Source organism: Diachasmimorpha longicaudata, chromosome 6 (assembly GCF_034640455.1).
Source record: "Diachasmimorpha longicaudata isolate KC_UGA_2023 chromosome 6, iyDiaLong2, whole genome shotgun sequence".
In the NCBI taxonomy this organism is placed as follows: domain Eukaryota; kingdom Metazoa; phylum Arthropoda; class Insecta; order Hymenoptera; family Braconidae; genus Diachasmimorpha; species Diachasmimorpha longicaudata.
Window position 1 is genome coordinate 4,525,683 of NC_087230.1, and position 20,238 is coordinate 4,545,920.

General features: G+C 36.0%; 1 protein-coding gene across 2 annotated transcripts in view; it reads right to left on the reverse strand.

The window, feature by feature from the left end:
• Positions 1–709: 709 nt before the first annotated feature.
• LOC135163980 (brain tumor protein) overlaps positions 710–20,238 on the reverse strand; it is a 67,953-nt gene continuing 48,424 nt past the window's right edge. For both annotated transcript variants that reach the window (XM_064123888.1, XM_064123887.1), the window contains one exon: positions 710–13,471. In XM_064123888.1, the coding sequence (XP_063979958.1) occupies positions 11,125–13,452 (2,328 nt within the window). In that variant the 5' untranslated portion in view covers positions 13,453–13,471 and the 3' untranslated portion in view covers positions 710–11,124. The remainder of the gene's footprint in view (positions 13,472–20,238) is intronic.

Below are 20,238 nucleotides of genomic sequence, written 5' to 3' on the forward strand. Positions count from 1 at the left end.
GATATTTTCTCCACTTTACGTTTACTTCTTCGTAATTAACGACGATGAAAAAGAAAATGAGTAAATCGTGAATTGCGTTTGCGTTTTTCCGTGCTGTACTGGCGGTAAAATGTCAATTTTTCCATTTATCATCGACGAAAAATTTCTCTCTCTCATTCACCCTTGGTTTCCCCCTCAGAACGGCTCTCACAAATGCTAATATATAACGAGTACAACAACACTATACAATATAACACGGAAAAATCTATTGGATATCAGCCCTTTTTTATTCACTTCAATTAATCAACAACAACGGTTTTTTTTTCATTTATTTTTTCACTCGGTATACATTTGCATCTTGCACTCTTCACTTTTGCATTATCAATCATTTATTGTATCACGAAATATAGGTACAGTTTATCCAGCCCCCGGTTCCATCCCACCATCATTACCTCCATTACAGTATTTTTCCACACTCAAGTCGTAACTTATTTATTTTCCACTTTTTTTTCCTCCTCCTCGTGGGCAGAATAGAGAGAGAAATTTATGAGTCACGTGAGGTGGGGGTGACCCCTCCCCACCATCAATCGTCGAAGTAAATTAATAAATTAATACGAAATAATCGTTGAATGGAAAAAAATTGTCATTTCACTCCGCATTATTCATGAAATAATAATTTCTGTCTCCAGTTGTCTGTCTCGCCCACCCCCGCGCGCCCTTAAAAACTTCATCTCCCATTTTTTTTTTAATATATATATTCTCATTCCTCCCCTTTCATCTCTTTTTATCCCTGTCCCCGGGCGATTTAACCGAACCTCCCAGGGTCGTATCCATTTTTTTCATCTCTGTATGGTCTTATTTCACTCCTTATCTCTCCCAGTGCCGCCTTCTCTCGTTATTTTTCACCTCCTCCCGCACATCAGCCATTTCCTCTGGTTTTTTTTATATTATTTTCAACACATATTCACTTTATTACGACATTCACATTTGTTTTTCAAACCCCATGATTTTTACTTCATATCCTCGAGCACAACGTTCTATCGCGCTGAAACAGTGGCGTCGGTACACGGTAAATACATTAGATAACCTACAAATAGTTCTGTTCCCAGGTTTATTTAATTCAAATTGTCTTTTATTCATTTTTCATTTTTTTGTTATTTTTCACCGTTTTTTTTTTCATCTTTTCAAAATTTAAAAAAATACATATATCTCAATCCAAACGTCCAGGATCCCCTGACACCCCTACCCATCAATCATTGGCATTTCCACATTGTGATTTGCTGCCAGGGGATTCCCGGACAACCCCTAACTATTCAAAAATGGTCAAACAACGCAGCCTCACTTTTCATATCATTTTTCATGAATTTTTAAATCATCCGATCTGAATAATTAATTGTTGATTTTTACCTTGCGATTCAACACTCTTAATATTTATACACAATATCAATAATATATACTTGTGTATATATATCCTTGTTTTATTAATAGTTTGGATATGAGTAAGGTTTTCATCTTTTACAGATTATAATGATCATAGAAGCAATTGATAAATAACTTAATAAATAATTGCATGACTGGTAATGACGTGCTGAGTATAATAAATAGTGTTTTTTTTTTAAATTTAAATAATGTTCAATAATATCGACTTTCGTGCCACTGATAAAATTGGTAATAATCATTCACAATAATTCAATAATCAATCGCGACAAATAATAAATACTTCACAGTGATATTTAGCGGTTTTTTCCCACTGTCTCCATTTTTAGTTTCAATAAAAAAAAATTACAATATCAATAATAATATAATAGTGATATTTTTCAGTAATAATCATGGCAATTTAAGAAAGGCAATAATAGTAATAAATATATAAATTTGTTTTTTTTTCCTCATTCAAAATTCGTTTTTCCCTCGTCTCATTCCTATGTCAATAATAATTCATCGATAACTAATAACTAATCATTGGGATGACCTCACGCCGATACCTGATTCATTTTTTTTTATCATTATACCCTCCTTAACTCCCTACACAATAGAACGAATGATTCATTCCATTATTTAGACGCAAATACAAAGTAGCAAAGGTATGTTTTTTTTTAATATTTTTTTTTATCTTTTTTTTCATTCATCTTTTTTTTTGTTATTATTAATAATTAATATGTTACTTCAAGAGGCCATGACTAGACATTCAATCGTTTACAAGTTAAATGCGCTTACAATGTAATAACAAGATGTCGGCGTGCGACATCATCAAAATGGCCGACGCAAAAACACTCGAACTTACGTTATACTACAACCTTACTTTCAATATTCTTTTTTTTATTTTCATTTATGTATTTTTTTTATTCCTCATTTAACTTTACTTAAACATTAACTTAATACTTTAACTCTCTAAAAATTACTCAATGATTATTTTCATCATTTATCTCATCACTCTCTTCAAATATAATGCGTTATTCTCTCCTTTCGTCATTTGGAAGGGGGCGGGGGGATGGGTGGGTTCTGGGGGGGGGGGAGATGGGTAATGATAATTAATTGAATGAAGTAATGATACGCTCAGCTAACACGATTACACAGACAATTGGAATACTGGAGGCTTTTGTTTCTTTCCCTTATCGATTAGGTTAGGTTTACAGTTGGTGTTTATCACCAGTAATTATTCAATGACTCACGTAGTCGTCGAAACAAAGCCTAACCTAAAAATTATTCGTAAATCTAAACACTTATCGATTCAGGGGCTGAGGGTGGGATGGGAGAGGGAGGATGAGGGAGGGGGGCTACACACCCGTTAGTAATTTAACCATAAAAATCAATGAAATTGTCAATCGGGGCATCATCACACACCAGCATGTAAACATTGATAATGACTTTTAACATTTTATGTTAAACAAGTCAATTGGATATCACTTTATCTCAATACCAAGCCCCTCACTAATCCTCTCAGTGGCATAATCAGCCATTATTTTTTAACTATTAAATTTTTTTTTCATTTTAATTCTCTGTTTGATTGATTGTTGGTTAAGCATTGTACAGAATAATTATGCGTTGGCTGATGAAAATGTCCCTCTAGTTTTTATTACTCTTTGATTTTTCAGTCTTACCGAAGATTAAAGCATGCGTTTCTTAAATATACATTCAATATGTATTTTTTTTTTTTAATTTTTAGTTTGAATTTTTTTTTATTCTGTTGTGCCAGAGGGATGGGAATAGGGCGGTGGGCATGAGTGTTACGTTTTTTTAAAATTTCTTTCATTAACTTTTGTGGACGCATTTACGTTATCAAAACACGATTAGTGTTGATTGGTATTCGTCAAAACTGTGATTTTGTTCGTGTGATTTTTCTGATACAAGAATAATTGAATCGGTGGACCTCTGGGGGCTGCATCGAGGTCACTGATAAAATTCGATGAATCCCCGTGGTGTCTCTCGCCAGTTCTGGGGTAGAAATGACATTTGTGCAAGCTCGGGATATTAAAATTTGGCGGATTTTTTTTTTTCAGTGGCTGAGAGCTATCGTCGACACAACCCCAAGTAGTTTTGCAATGACAAGAGGCTTTTTCGCCCTCTCGTATCGTCAATCGACAATTTTATACAAGTTCAATTCACTTATAATATATATACCATATATACCTGGATATAGTATATATACTACGCACATTAATATGTATTCCACTTAGGTACTAGGTAAACGATCACTCGCACTACAAGCGAAATAATTAGATCAGTATTATTACTCCAATCAATAGGATTAAGTACCAGTGGTTTTTAGAAGGTATTTTTTTTAATTTTTTTAAGTCTATACGATAACTAGGCATGCAACAATATGGAGCGTTACAATTTAAAAATAGTTGTCCAACTTTTAACCCCTCGTTTATCAAAACTTTTCGCTTTTTTTCGATTTTAATTCTCCTGTTTTTTTTTTGCCTTTTGTGTTTTCTCTTTTTTTTTCCTTTTGACATTCTCTCAAATAATGTAACAGTACTTGGGCCCGGGAAGAGTGTATTCAATTATCAAAGAGTCGCCGCGCGCCGCTTATTCAAGCTCATCAAACATCAGTTTTATCTCTTACACGCAATTTAAAAATTTTTTTTTTATTCGTCATTTGGATTTGTTTCTTGTTCGATCGTCGTGAGGACGATATTTTCATACGTTTACGATAAAATCCATTAAACATATCGTTGCAATTCACGGCGTCCTCGGTACATACACATGCGAACGTACAAAAATATATATGTCATCTATTCGAACGCTAATACCTAAAAAACGTCGTTATAACCAGTAATTCATTTTTTTTTTCATTTTGCCGAGCGCCAGAATACAATAGTTTTTTTTAATCATAGTATGAGTTATAGTCAAAAACACCCTCAAATCGCCGCCAATTTGTCCTCGATGGGATTTTATTTTTCCTTTGGTTTTTTTTTTGGGGAAATTTTTACTCTCAGATCCTGAGTTTTCGGGTATTTTCCAGGCCTGTACACACTCGCAAGCACTGAGAGTAATTAACTCGGATTTTTTCTTCCTAATTTTCATTTGAAATTTATTTCATGTTTGTGCTTGTGGGCTGTGGCTTTTGTTCGTTGTTCGGTATTTTATGGTGTATTCTCTAACGAGAAATCCACAGCGAGTGAAGATCGTCAAAATTTTATGATTGCAACGAGTGTGTACGGCAGCCCTCGCGGGGGTTAGCAGTGCTTTTTGTTTTTTACACAACTCTACCCCCAACACTCGGAGTTTGTCCAGTCACCATTTTTTTTTCCACCGTTGGTATGCGTTTTATTTTTACATGTTTTCCACCGGTATTTTTCAGGAAAAACATTTCTCGTTTCTCTCGTGTGTGCGAATGAGAAAAAATAAATCACCAGTTTTTGATGGTTTAAAATATGGGGATGTGCGTGCATCGTTGGGATCTTTCACATTGTTTATGACTTTTTTAAGGGAGTTTTATACCTCGGCAAAGACTTACGTGCATTCTAATCACTTGCAGATAGGGAAAAAAATTTGTTGGGGGGAGATTGTTTTTATTTAACAGAGTCATGAGTTGTAATCGTTCAAAGAATTTTTCGTCGGTTAATCAGTAGAGGAAAATAATTTTTTTAATTCGTTTGTTGCATTGTATATTTTGTAGACTGTGATGCAATTGTGAATGCAACAGAAAATCGTTATAGATAATAGTAAAACTAAACGATAGTGAATAGAATTCATTTTTTAGTTCCAAAATTTTTGTATCGTTGATATTAGGCGGTGAAACAAAAATTTCTCAGCCATATTTTTTTGACGCAAATCAGAATTCGATTTGATTTAGCACGAGAAAGAATAATTCCGCCCTTAGTCTAATAATAATAATGAAAAAAGGCTAAGTAAGTCATACTTGAGATTTAAATAAATATAAAAATAATTCCACTCCCGAAATAGTTTATTTTCTTCGGCAGTTCTTAAAAATAATTTTGTTCTTCAACCACCAAAGGTTCCTAGGCCCTCGAAATGGAAAAGTCAAATTTTTAAAAAACTTTCTGATGAGCCTGCGATGTTCCTGTGATAGGATGACCAACCTAGGGTTGAAATTTATACCTCGGGGGAGAACTTATACCTCACATGCATTTTATTCATCGGCACAAGTCCATCAAAAATTTAATGAGCGCATACGATGTTATTTACTGAAATAATTCTCTTGGTTCGCTCATCAATAATCAAAGGAAATGTAACGCAGAATTATTACCTTATTGATAATGAAAAGGAAACTCTGTTCCTCAAAACTTATTGGACTGGATACACAGAGAGATATATTCGATAAAAAGTACCAAAAAAGAAACGTCAAAATTACATTTACCAACGTCGTCGGTGAGCGAAGTCAATACCAACGAAAATAATGAGTCAGAACTGAAATTTTACGTTTCCGTCACGTAACCTTAACGTAGAGTTCCGTAAAAATGAGTCATGAGTTCACCCTTTCAACGAGACTGGGGTTGAGATCAGCTGCGATATGGGGATAGGCCATCCGTCGGTGAAAATTAACATACCCCGGAACGTAAAAACAATGCCCCAGTTCCGTAGAAATGATTGAGCTTTCAATAATTTTTGTATTCGCAGTCACAATAAATCTGAATTTTTTTGTTAAATTTCACTGGTTCAGAAAAATTTCCTGTCTTCGTGCTTTTATACAGAAAGGGTCCTGACAGTTTCAGAATTATTCTCATCTATTCCCACAAAAATTATCTAAAAATTCCACTCGTTTACAAAGCACGTGAATAGTTCCGTAATTTTTAACGAATATTTCTCTCCGCGTAGCTCACGCTGGAAAAAAGTAAATTAAAAAGGAGTACATAAATAATCTAAAAATAGAGGGTTGAAAAAAATTCTACTCATTACTTACTTGTAAATAATAAAAAATACGTCGGAATGTTCACACAGCATTCATGAAACCTCGAGCAAGCTCCCTCAAAGGCGGAAAATGCAATGACTAGATACAGTAATACTATATGTGGAAAATCAAAGGTAGATGGAATGTACAGGAAATCACAAGTTGCAAGAAAAAATCGAATCGCATGTGGAATGTATTGAACATAAAAGGGTTCAAGTGAATGAAATAAAAACTGGCGAATGAAAAAAAAACCTTCAACTTTTCCAAGGTTCTTCAAATTGCGTTAAATTCATGGAAACACGAGTCCTCATCGATATTTTCCACCTGAGCATGAACTCTCACAGGATTTAAAAATGATTGGAAAGTTGGAAATAGAGTGCGGGAGGAGTGGTTCATCAAAGGAAAATGAAAGAGACAATCACGATGAAAAAACAATGCTAGTAGAGTGGAAAAAAAAACACAAGGCCAGGTAATATGAACTGAAAATATTATTAAAAAGCATTTTACAACAAAAAAATAACTAAAAAAAGAAACAAACAAAAATACGATTTACATTTTTAAATTAAGAACAATTCGGTTGTATCCATTAAAAATAATAACATAACAAACCGTACAAAAAAAGAAGTTGAGAGAGGTTTTCGTTGTTTTGTCTTTTTTTTTTCAATTTTTTTCCATTTATATTACTGAACAACGCTAATAATTTCTGATTTTGATGATTTAATTATCGAAAAGTTATCTTAATTTTCTTGTATTTTGTTGTTTGTCTTTTGTCTATAGTCAACCCATTCTAGTCACGGGCTGAGGTCTCGATGGCTAGCTGGCGTCGAGAAATTTCACTAACAATTGTTACATTGAATTTAATAATTGCTCGTAATTGATGGTGAATTCCTTCTCTACATTTATTTTATTTACTTTATTAACGAAAAAGAAAAATCACGTTTGTTGGGAGGGAAGAAAGAGCTGAGGGCAGTCCGACATCGTTCATCGAGTATAAAAACTAAAATAGAGGAATAAAATGTTTCATTCCATTATCAGTAGGAATTTTAATTGGAATAGGAACGAATTGACAGACTCCCAAGCGATTCCCTCCCCTCCTGAATTATTCCTTAAAGTAAATTTGAAAATATTGACAAATATTGTTTTAATAATTCACTATCAATTACTTATCCCACGAATTACTCACTTTCATGAACTCAAAACACCAGTAAAACATAATTTTTCATTAATTACTTAACCGCTGAATAAATAAATTACCGAATTATCTTTAATCCTTGTTCAACGCCACTTTGGTGCAATTAACTAATACAGTAATAATCGTAATCGACTGATAATCAGAAATTTAATCATTTTTCTTTTTTTAATCAATAATTTGAGGTCATGGAGTGAAAATAAAGAAATTAAACTCATATGCACACAACACACACGCGTGAGATAAAAATTATTGATTTAATGATAATTAACGTAAATTCGAGTATTTCATTTAATAATTTATGTACAAAATGGTGTCACTGTACCTGGGCTGAGCAATGTTCACTCGAAAAAGCCTTTATACAAATCAGATTTTACTTCATTTAGTAAGTACATGAAATTTTGAAAATTTAATTACTCATTCTTCACCAATGGTTGAAACTGAGATTTGTACAATGAACAGAAACTCATCACTTGTGAATAGAGTATTGGAAAAAAATCAGAGCCCTCCGAAGGGACTCGAGGAAAAAGAGATTTGAAATTTTCCGGTCGTCTGACTCACTCACTCGAGCGTCCTGAATCGAGGTCGCATGTCGACTCGGGACTCTCGGGATTGAAAAAAAAATGGGAAATAATCTTGGCTGACGAAAAAAAACATTGCCATACTTTACTCAAAATTACAAAAATAAAGAGAGCTCTTTCAACTTTTATCTTTGATAGTCGGCATCGATTTCCCCCTCTCCTTTCAAATAAAACTGTTGAATTCAGGGAATAAAGATTTGGGTGAAAATAGCAAATAAAAGGCCTATTTTTTTCATCACTGTTTCTGCCAGCTAGCCTCGACAGTCTTATCGATTGAACCGAGAATCTTTCAACATTTTCATCAGCTAAATTTACTCCATTCCTCAAATTTCCATGAAATACACCAATAATTTTTGGGGCAGTGACACAATTGATCGTGGAATTAATAAAATAATACAATAATTAATAATACTAATACAATAAAAAAAATACACAATAATTAATGATTGTAAATTGTTTTAAACATGCATGAAGTCTAAACAAACCCAAAAAAAAAAACTTTCATACCATATTCTTGTCGCTCACATCACTCGACTCATCCAACAAAATATATTAATACTATTTCTTCATCATTTTTATTTGTCGTTCAATTATTTTGAGAGAAAAAAAATTGCGTGAGAAATTGAAAAATACTACCTAACATTTCACTCATCCAAAGTCCTATTTCTTTTATTATCTATATCCTCAACACATACTGTTTCATTCCTGAATCGGTGTCTTAGACAAGTTAAATCGTAATGTATACTAAAAAAAATCAATCGAACAAAACAAAATTCATAATGAAATAATTAAAAAAATGTCATTCTAAATACGAATAGTGGTCAGCAGTCACATTGAATGATAATTGACGGGCAAGGAGTAATAATACAATTGATAACAGGGAGAGAAAAATAATTGGAGAATTTCTTATATGTTACTTAATCGTTTCACAGTTCATCTCAACTCCACTACGATCTACTAACTACAATACAGGTCAAGGGGGAGGGAGGGGCAATACGGGCACTTCCAAAAGTCATTCAAAAAACAAAATCTTGCAGTTGATCGTTCAGTCGATCAATTTATTTCCACCCTTTGGACGTTGAAAATAAAAAATCTGAGGTGCCCATTCTGCCCCACCCTTTCCACTACATCGTGAAGAAAGTAAAACAATCAAACAAACGGCTATTCATCGCCGCTGGGAGGGTAGTAAAAAAATAATTAAGCACACGATAAGGAGTACTGAAGAGGCATCAGGAGAAGTTTGTCAATCAGAAAACAATTTTTGGTCAATTTTAAATGAAAAACTACTCAAACTCAGCCAAATCGTCTCCCTTTGGCTCCCACGTGACTTGAAAAAAAACTGAAAAAAAAAATTATAGTCACGTGGGACTTGTGCATTGAAGACTAAAGTGAAACTTACAAAAGAGATAATAGTTGAAATACAGAAGAGAAAAAAACTACTATTTTGTTGACTGGACACTATCCATCTCGTCTTTACTACCTAAATGCAATATTAAAAAGAAAAAAAATATATGAGATATTACAAGTCTCAGCAAACGAGGGTTGTGCATCCGCAATCCGAGGGCGCTCTCTCGTCCGAGGTATAACACATTAAAAAATAATGATCGAATAATATTATCAATAAACAACTAATCATATATCCAAGGAATTGAATAATCAACTAAATCAAATCAACGATCAGCCTTCGTCGCTCGCTGGACGAAAATAATTCAATGAAAAATAATAAATCGATGACTATCCAACGATTGACGCGCGTCTTAGGAACTCGTGACAAGACGATGAGCATTATAATGAAAACAACGTAAATCTGGATGGGTCAAGGGTTTCAGGCCCTTGTTTTTCGTTTGTGCTCGTCCTTCGAAAGGAGAGTTAGATTAAAAAAATGAAAAATTCAAAAATAGGGGTTGAGGACTGCAAAAAAAATGTGAATGGAAGGTGTTTTTTTTTTTCTTTCATCTTCATCCTCTCCTCGACCCACTCTGCGCACACGAGAAAATTACGAGTGGTTATATCGAGAAAACAGTGGGGATTATAACGCAAACGTGGCTGGACAGTGTTTTCACGAGGGCTCTCGAGGTGAGGGAAAATATTACGGTGGGGGATGAGAGAGAAAATAATAAGTGGAGTGGTGAAATGGGGAGGAGGAGTATGGGAGCACGCTACGACAGTTTACCGGTGATTAATGACAGTAAAAAATAATATTGGATAAACATTTTGTCGTTTCCAGAGACTCTCGAAATATGTAGATTCTCGTAATGCCGAAAATTAAAAAGAAAAATACCGCTACCAGACGGTTTTTCAGTGGGAGACTGAATTGAAAATCCCTGGAATAATCGAGTTGGATAAAAACGGAGGGAGGAGTGGCTAGGGGTTGAGGGATAAAGGGGCAATAACACGGTAAGAATTCGGGGGGAAAATAGTGACTAGCGGCGGCGAGCTCTACAACTAAACAACAACAACAGTATTTTCAGTTATAACAACATTAACAAGTAAGTTTTCGCGCGTGTGTACGTGTTTTTCATTCATTGTCTCGGTTTTTTTTCATTTTTTTTTTCTTTTTGTTTGTGTCTCCGAGTCCGCCTCTCCTATCGTATTTTTTTTTTTAATTTAAACCTTCACATTCTTTTTTGTGCGTGTGTCAGGGAATTACTCATTCTCAGTCCCCTCAAGTTAGAAGAGAAAACTAAAAAAATTACAAAAGAAACGAACGTAAAAAAAAACAGATAAGTTGACTGGCAAAAAATTCACAGCGTGGATGAGGCGTCTTGACGAGTATCCCTGGCGGCGCGCGTCATTTTATTATCAGCATATGCCTGATGATTATCGATGTTACAGCTAGACTGTGAACGTCTACCATTAGCCGATGAGATCGTTGGTAAATTACGATGAACATGTGATTTATATTTATCACACTTATGTCTTGTTGAATTATCGTCAACGTTTTCGCTTATTGATTTGAAGTATTGTAACTTTGCCTTGTACGTTGACTCACGATGAGCCTGCGCCCATCATCCACGGCTCTACATGCCAATTGGTGGTACTTGTACATAACGATATATATAAAGACGATAATCCTTGCTGGCAAGTACAACAGATCCATCATCCATAAGTGCAACATCAAAGCACTGTGCATGCTTGACTTTACTCTCGAGTGCTGATACAAGTTGTCCCTCTTGTGTAAATATCGTTAGATTGAAATTATTGTGATTATCAGCAATAAGTATTTCACCAGCGGCATTAATACCAACGCCAATTGGATAATTTGTTATACCCTCACCACCAATTTGGCGTAGATAAGCACCCTCGTAATTAAATACTTTGACACAGTGTGCACGATTGTCACTGATGAATATCTCCTGTTTGTCATTAACAACAACACCATTTGGAAATTCAAGATGCTTTGAGCAGCCAAATTTTTGGAGTACATTGCCAGCTTGATCGAATATTATAACTCTCATAACTTTACACTCAACCACAACAATACGTCCCTTCGAATCAACAGTAACACCACGTGGATGTTGGAGTATATTGGCACCAAATTTACGTACAAATTGTCCATACTGATTGTAGATTTGTATTTGATGTGTTGGTGATCGTTCGGTAACAATAATATCACCGGATGGACGTACAGCAGCAACACGATTTGGATACAGTAATTGTCCATCGCGTTTACCACATTCCCCAAATTGAAATTTAAAACGTCCCTCTTTATCGAATATCTGAATTCTGTGATTATTTGTATCAGCGACAATGATATTTTGTGCATTGACAGCAACTCCCGATGGTTCAGTAAATTGTCCCTCCATAACTCCAAATTCACCGAATTTACAGTGATAGATCATCTTTTGTCGTTTAATCTGTGATTTTGGTGGAAAGATAGCAGCGGCCGACATGAGCTTTGACGTAAGATCGAGGACGGAGTCGGTTGGTCCATTTGTCGTTGTCATTGAGAAATGATCATTTGTGGTTACAGCGTACGTATCACTACCACCATTGCTCCATTTCTCATATGGATTATTCATACCATTGAGATTGAGATCACTTATTGTTGTTGAAAATGGACCAAGACTGTTAACAGAGCTAAAACGTTTTGATATAACGTTACTCTCGAATGATGGTGGTGATGTTGATGCACAAGTTGAATTTGATACAAGGCCATTGCTGTAGGGTCTGTCAAGTAGTAGACCACCCAATGAGCCAGCACTACCAGGCCCACTGCTTGCATTGCTACTATTTCCACCACTTGATAATGCCGTTGGTCTTGCTATTGGTGGTTGTTTACTCGGTCCAACGCTATTACTCTCTGTGCTACTTCGAATATATCCAAATGTGTTTCTAACACCGACCTGAATAGCCTGATAATTACTGACAAATTCAAGATCAGCTGATTGCGTGGAAATGTCAGGTGTGTAATTGAGAAGTATCTGAAGCTTCGAGTCAAGTAATTTTTTCACCATCAGTACTTCAGTTATGGTTGTATACTTGGTTAATTTTTCAACAAAGTCACAAGTCTGTTGAATCTTGTCAGCCATTTCATTGGCTTTTTGCGTTACAACGCCCAGAGATATCTGTTTTGCGGAGAAAACAGATTCAAGCTCTTTGAGAATGTCCTGCTTACGTTCCTCCAGCATCGAACGGTAGAATTGAAATGTATCGTTAATCTCATTCTGTGCTTTGTGATACTGCACTTGAAGTCTTGCAGCACCATGATCAGCGGCTTTAACAGCGGCTCTAACATCAGCAGCTTTGGCTCGACAATCAGCAACAGCTCTTGCAACTGACTCCAATTGTTGTGGTCCAACTTCTGAGATGTGAACGCAATCGTGAAGTGAGCCAGGATGATCTGTTATTGTACATTCCTTGCACACTGGTACTGTACAAGTACGACAGAAATATTTCAGTAATTCTGACTTGTGACGTGGACAGAATAATGCTTTCTCACCGTTTGTACCATTACCACCGCTTATCACAAGATTTGTTCGTGATTCAGTGCTTGATTCCATCTTAGAATCACCAAGATTTAGGACTCTGTGTCCCTCAAAGCAGTGCATAAATTGATGTGCCATAACGCAATTTGGACAGAGAAAATTGGCACAGTCGAAGCAACGTGCCACAGCGTCTGATTCTGTTGATTTACAACCTGTGCACCTTACACCACGTCCAACACGACAGTGACAGGTACCGTCACCCGGTTTACCCGAGTCAAGGCAAATATCGCAACTGTCAACGTCGCAGATAGCAGAATCACTTGCTGGTGGTGAACTCCCGCTAACTGTTAGCGGGGACAGTGATACCAGGGAGCCGAGGGAATTTGCGCGTGATTCCAACGAGGGTGTCGGGGAGGCCATCTTCAGTCAACCGGCATCCCTGTAACAATAACAAATAGTAGATTAGAACGTTGTTTCAAGAATTAATCTGGTAAGTATGAAATAATTAATTATTATTTGTGGTATTTTTCGTCTGTCATTTTTTTCCCAGGAAATTAAGTGCGGAACAAATATTTTGCATCGATAAAATCCTAAAATTTAATCCCATGTGCGAGTGAATATAATTGTTGATAACTGTCTTTTACGTCAATTCGTCCAAAATTATTCTATTATTCATATCGTATGGACCTGAATGCGTTATGATTGATCTAGTCATTAATTTTGAAATTTTCAATCCTGATTGTTATGATTACATCGTTCGGTCTCGTTTAATTAAAATGTCTGAGTGTGTGGCGGTTGATGAACCTTTACAATAAAAAAATTGCAGCTCTATGAAAAAAAAAAATTATGATCAAAATTAATACAGAAAATCGTATATTCAGTTTTGCCTAAAAATCCAAGTCATCAGAAAAATGCCGATATCTTATCACGTCCAAGCTCGTTCATAGAATGTGTAAAATATCAGTGAGAATCCATAGGACTGACATTGTGTCCTCCAAGGACAATTACCACACGACATACATATGTATCCTCCCGCATACACTCGACCCTTTAATTAAATAGCTCTCTCGGTCCCCTTGGTTACGTTTCACTCGAGCAACCCAGCACATCCTGCTACGAAAGACAGGCCAAACACACGAGGGGCTATGTTGGCAGAAGAGAAAGACCAAGGTCACAAGTACCGAAGGTTATCGCTCTCCCATTTGCCCTCCCCTCTCTCCCTGTCACCCCATCATGATGATTTTTTCCCTTACCCCAAGTTTCTACGTACACCCGCATTCGCGTCTTCTGTTACCCGAGTGAATTTACGGTGGCAGTGACATGACTGGAGATCGTTAATATTTTTTTCCTTCCCCTTCTCTCTCGTTCGCAATTTTTTTTTTCTCTCGACAGCGGGAGGAAAAGACAAAGGATGTTGAATCCTTCAGGAATAGCGAGGAGAGACGCTTCTGCATGTTTATTCAACTTACAGTGCAACATTCAGCCAAACCTCGACCTTCGTGCAGGAATTCAACGATGCAAGCGCAAGATAGAGGCAAACTTACACTGGATTTCTTCACTTCAAGACTTGGTAGGAGGAAATTGGATGGCTTCGAAGAAGTTGGAGATTGAGGTGAGGAGAAAAAAAAAAGTTTGGATTATTCTTTCCATTTGCATTCTTTTAATCCAACAGTTGAAAAATTTTTTTTTTCCACTGAAAATTCCGCTCTCACCTGACAAGTTTTACTCATCCCATTCTTTTGGTTTCTCAAGTACATTGGAATACTCATAAACTTGAGTGTTCTTGCAATTTCTTTTTTCACCATCTCGTTGTTGTTGTTGTTGATTTTTTTTTTACCAACGATAAAAGTGGAGTGAGACGAGAAAATATAGGGAAGTGACGAAACATCCTACGTTTTCGCTGTAAGTTGTCTTTTCACTCTTTTCTCTTGGTGCAAGAGTTGAATACTTGAGATCTTTCAGTTACCTGAGTTTTCACCAACTACTCGACAACTGCGGAAATACCTTGAGCATCGGCATCCATTCCACCCCAGTTACCGAATTGCAGGGCAATCTTTATTTTTTTTTCACTCAACTATTTTTTTCCCCCTGGAGAAACGATGAAAGGGGGGAACGAGGTACTTTATTCCCACGACTTGATCCATAGCTCTCATTTCTGTATCGATGTTACTTTTTATTTGGCAGTGAAGGGGGGGAGGAGGAGTGGCAATGTGAAGGAAAATCGAAATTTAATATTTTACAGAGGTATAAATGATGAAAGAGGGTTGGGGAGGTCAGTCAATTCAATGAATGGACTGCATTGTCAGAGCTTTCTCAGTAACTCCAGCACTTTATCGTTCTCGTTTCCGAGCTTTTTTTTTTATGCCCTCAAAATTTTTACGATATCCAACATTCATGCGGCAGTTTTCACGTGGTCTAGTGCCACAACTCGTAAAATGGAACACAGATGGGGTAGCGTATTTAGCAAAGAAGATCTACGTAAAACTCCCAACTGTCGGCTTTGGATTTTCTTTCTTCCCTCCTGTGCTCTGTTTCCATCAACATTTTACCCCCCACATCCTCATCCTGTCGTAAGACTTTTCAGAGACCATTTCAACGCTCCAACAGAGTAAATAACTTTTTGCATAACCTCCCCCACCTCGCTTGGGGAGAGGTCCTCGTGTATGCGAAATAGGATTAAACCGTGTGGACAGCGTCGAGCTGTTGGTTTTTTTTTTTGCGTTTTTTTTTCCCGGGAATGGATTTTTTTTTCAGATTCTACTCGGAAGGATACAGGCGAATATGGCGCTTTCTCGTGTGTACCTAGCCTCGGGGATTAGTTTTACGAGAACGCTCGATGAGAGGTAAAAAATTGAGGCGCAAATGGGGCACTCAATTAACCCGCCCCGACGTAAATTGTGTTTTTTTTTTATTTTCATTTTTTTTTTTCATTCTTGTTGAAAACTGGGAACAAAGTCCTTTATATCTTTCACGTCATCAGTGTGAAACTCCCGTTAATTCATCACCTGCTATTTTGAATAAAAAAATATACCTTAAAATGAGTTTTAACATTATTTCTGGACTCCATCGGGATTTTTTCGATTTAAAAACATGATGCGTTGGCTTGACAGCACGGGGAGAGTTTAAATGGACAGGGGGAAAAAAAAAATTGAGTTTCACACTGGTGCTGCTGGTGACGGGGCTAGGATGAAAGAGGAGACGGTGGAAAATCATTACGTGCAACAATAGCTCACAAATTCACCACAATCCCCTCGGGGTGTTACTGAGAATTTTTTTTTTCTCACTTCAATTGCACGTCGAGTTCCTTTTCTATTTGCGGTGAAAAAGTTTTACCCCTGAGGGGGTGGGAGGGAGTTTTTCTCCTGTTCAAAGAAAATTATGCCTCTTTATGTCGCCCACATCTATCCACCCACCACTTTGATCTGCGATATTCGTGGGAAAGGGGGAACAACAGATGTTTCTTGACCTTCGGGGTATATAAAGTTTTTTCGCGATTTCGAGGAAGACCGGAGATACTGATAAAAGTTTTTTCGATGAGTTGTGGAGAATGTGACACGGATTCCAAATAAATCTGGGAACAGTGGGAGAATTTATCATTTTTAGTGTATATTGAACATCTATTTATGACCGGAAGGGGAGATGAACGGGAAAAATGCGAATCGTTTTGGTACCGTATTTGTCAAGATGTTGGATAAATTAATGAGGGAAAATGAAATTTCTTGAAGTAGTTTCAGTGAAGAAATTAAATTCTCATGACAGACTCATTTTGATGGGGAATTTTCTGACTTGTGTTGAGGCAAGACCTGTTCATGAGTGTCCAAATTCTCTTCTCAAAAACCACGAACCCAGATATTTCCCTTCGCGAGGTTATCAACCCCTGAAATAATTAAGACATCCACTGATTCATCCCTCAAAAAGCTATGAAATTTCACATAACTCAGTCGTTACGAAAAATTGACTCTATTATAAACATATAAAAATTACTTCAGACAAATGAAGTATAATAAATAAAGTATAATTATTAATAGTTCACGACAAATGTACCCAGTTTACAACAAAATGAAAAAATAACTAAGGAAAGATTTGTTTGTCATAAAAATCCATCGTTCGCCAGTTTAATATATCCATTGACGAATATTTCTGAAAGTTGAATATCAACAACCTGACGAGCAATAATATTAAACGCGTCGTAACCAATGACAGGGTTTTCTACTTGGTAGCAATGCAGAAGTGCGTGGCAAATTCCCCTCTTCTCAATTCGATCGATCAGCCATCGCCTGTATTACGGTGGAGGGACAACTCTGTCTCTTTCTCCAGCTGTTTTTGTCTCGCAACTTCCCCCTCCGTCATTCCCTCCCCTATCATTCCATATCCGCCACTGTGCTGAATACAACAGTAGGGGTCGGTCACAGACTCTCCTCGATGTACTTCCCAAGTACATAATACATGTGGCCCATGTATGTGGACGGAACACTTGGTAACCATATTTGCTCGATCATTGTGACCTTGACAAGGTGCATGGGAGGTGATATTTATGATTTGAATTGTGAGAATAGTTTTGGAATAGTTTCTGAATGTCGATTGTTCAGTTTAATAAAATCTAACAAGGGAAATTCTACGATAATCGATTTTTTCTTATATTAACGTGGAGTAGAGTTTGTTTATTTATTGAATGAATCATTGAGTTATTCAATGGATGAAGTGCTTGCATTTTTTTTCAGAGGAAATTTTATTTAGATTGAAATTCATCGGTGCCAATATTTTCATTAGTATTTTTAATATAAAAGTAATGAAGCCCCCCCTTCATTACTTTTGATTAAATAATGAAGGGGAGGGGGGCTTCCATCATAAATTGTCATGTTTTTCATTAATCTAAAACAAGATTTGTAGATTTATTGTAAGAATATAAGGAATTATCAAATAGGAGAATGCATTTGTGTTATTGAATTTTCATTTGTAAATAATTATGATCTTTCAGTTGAGAAATTGATTATGAAATAAATTTGATTGATTTTCGAGGTTCATTTTCTCATTCAACTTTTTGATTGAATATAGATGAAATAGCTTTCACAAAAGAATCTTTCATAACCCAATAAAATGTTTCACGAATTTCATAATTTTCTTTTTTCGTCCACAATATCTCCTACGAGCGTTAAAAAAAACAACGAATCGTGACACCCGAGGTAATTTTTGCCCCTTCCATTTTCCATTCAACTCCATCAAACTTTTTATAAATTTTTTTCCCGCTCCAAAAGATACAAAGCCCAACTTTCATCGTTCGCTCCTAGTTTTTTCCCTCCCAGTCTCTCCTTCCAGTTGAAACTTTGTCAAGTGACGAAGGTCAAGCCAGTCGCTTTTTCATGGGAGACTTTGGACGATCGATCGCACCTCAAAAGCCCGTATGATTAGAGTCATGTGAGAATTCCACAGCCCACGCATACAGAAACGTACGACAAAAATTACAATAAAATATAGGTAATCGTGTAGAGAATGTGTTTTTGTAGTGTTTTTTGTGTGAAATTCAGAGAAAAAATGATGGATTTTACTACTTTTCTGAAACAATCTACTTAATTTTACTGGAATTTTTGCATAAACGTAAAATTTAATTGCGAGTTCGACAGAAAATGCACCAAAATATTCGAATAATCAATTGATTTCTGAACTAGATAAGAAATAAAATTACACTAAAAACTACTTAATGATTTGGTAATCGATTTTCATTTTGACCTTCCAGGAAAAATTACTGCATTGTTCACTGAAACTTGTCGATTGTTTGATAAAAACTCCAGTAACTCGAGTGGTATTTGTTATGTGACAAAAAAAATACTTTTCCTATGAATCTTCATCAATATTTACCCAAAAAAATACCCACTACTCAATTACAGTACTCATTGTCATTTTTAAGGTTTGTTTTTTAAGATACTTTTCACCCTTTTCTTTCTTCCTGCATAAAAATTCATCCCTTTCCCCTCATTTCTCTTTAACTTCATATCGAGGAGTAATTTCAGCCTCATCTGGGAGATAATCAGCGTGGTTGACCCAAATTGACGTAATAGATTTCTTTCACCCCTATTTACAACAATTTTCATCCAGTTAGAAATATCGACCTAGCTCTCTATCCCACCCCGTGGTTTGTGTCCAAGGCTGACCTTCCAAGATATAAAATTTCACGCTCCATTGCACTGCAAGGGCATTTTCAATTTGCATTAGACTTCTCAACCTTTTCTGACTGGTGAAAAAAAAATCCCCTCCCCACCCCCACCCCCTGCCTTCTGAGTTACGTGATTGAACTCCAATTACTGCAATCTCGACGACCGAGTGGGATTAACTGATGGAAAATAACTCAGCCTCTCTCCAATTTCCATGAATATCTGACAAATGAGACACTGGAGGGGAAGAGGGATGACGTCATTGGACACTGGGGAATTTTCCAGTGTCAGATGATAAGATAAATTGTTTTCAGAGAGGATAAGGCCAGTTCCGGTGGTTTAACACAAAATTAAGAAACAAACTGATCCATTTAGCCCCACTGGGCTTGACATCATTTTAAAAATTTTGTCTAACGATAAAAAATCATTATCACGTGAATTCGTATTCATTCGAGTTAAATGAATGGGTTTATTCGATAAGCTATTATTTTAATCAAATGAATGGATCGTTTTCCATGGGAACAAATGATTCTTTCATGTAAATAAACAGTGAATAACAATAGTTCTTTATTGGGGGCAAATGCATCATTCATTTGATTCTAAAAGACGATTCATTCGGAATGAAGGAAGCACAGACATCTTGGAGGGAAAATATATGGGAACAGAAAAGTGGGAATACAACTTTTTTATTTATTCAAAGATTACTCAAACCTGGATAAAAAGTTAGAATCAAAATATTGAATAAAACAAAAATTGTAATTTTTTTATGGTAACGCAGGCGCATGAAATTTGTGATCTTCCATTGTCAGAGCAGTTAATTAGTTAAATATCAATATTCCATTCTCATAAATAAATTACAGAAGTTGCTGGTAAAACAGAGATTCGTTTTCGCATTCAACGATGGCGAGATTAAATTTCAATATTTTATTACGATGTAAACGATAATTTGAAAACAACAATAACTAAAGTGAAGAAAAGTTATCACTCCTAATGCAGTCGAGTTTCTATGGGTTCTTTCCACTATTTTCAATTATTTTTTAATTTACTGTAGTTGTAC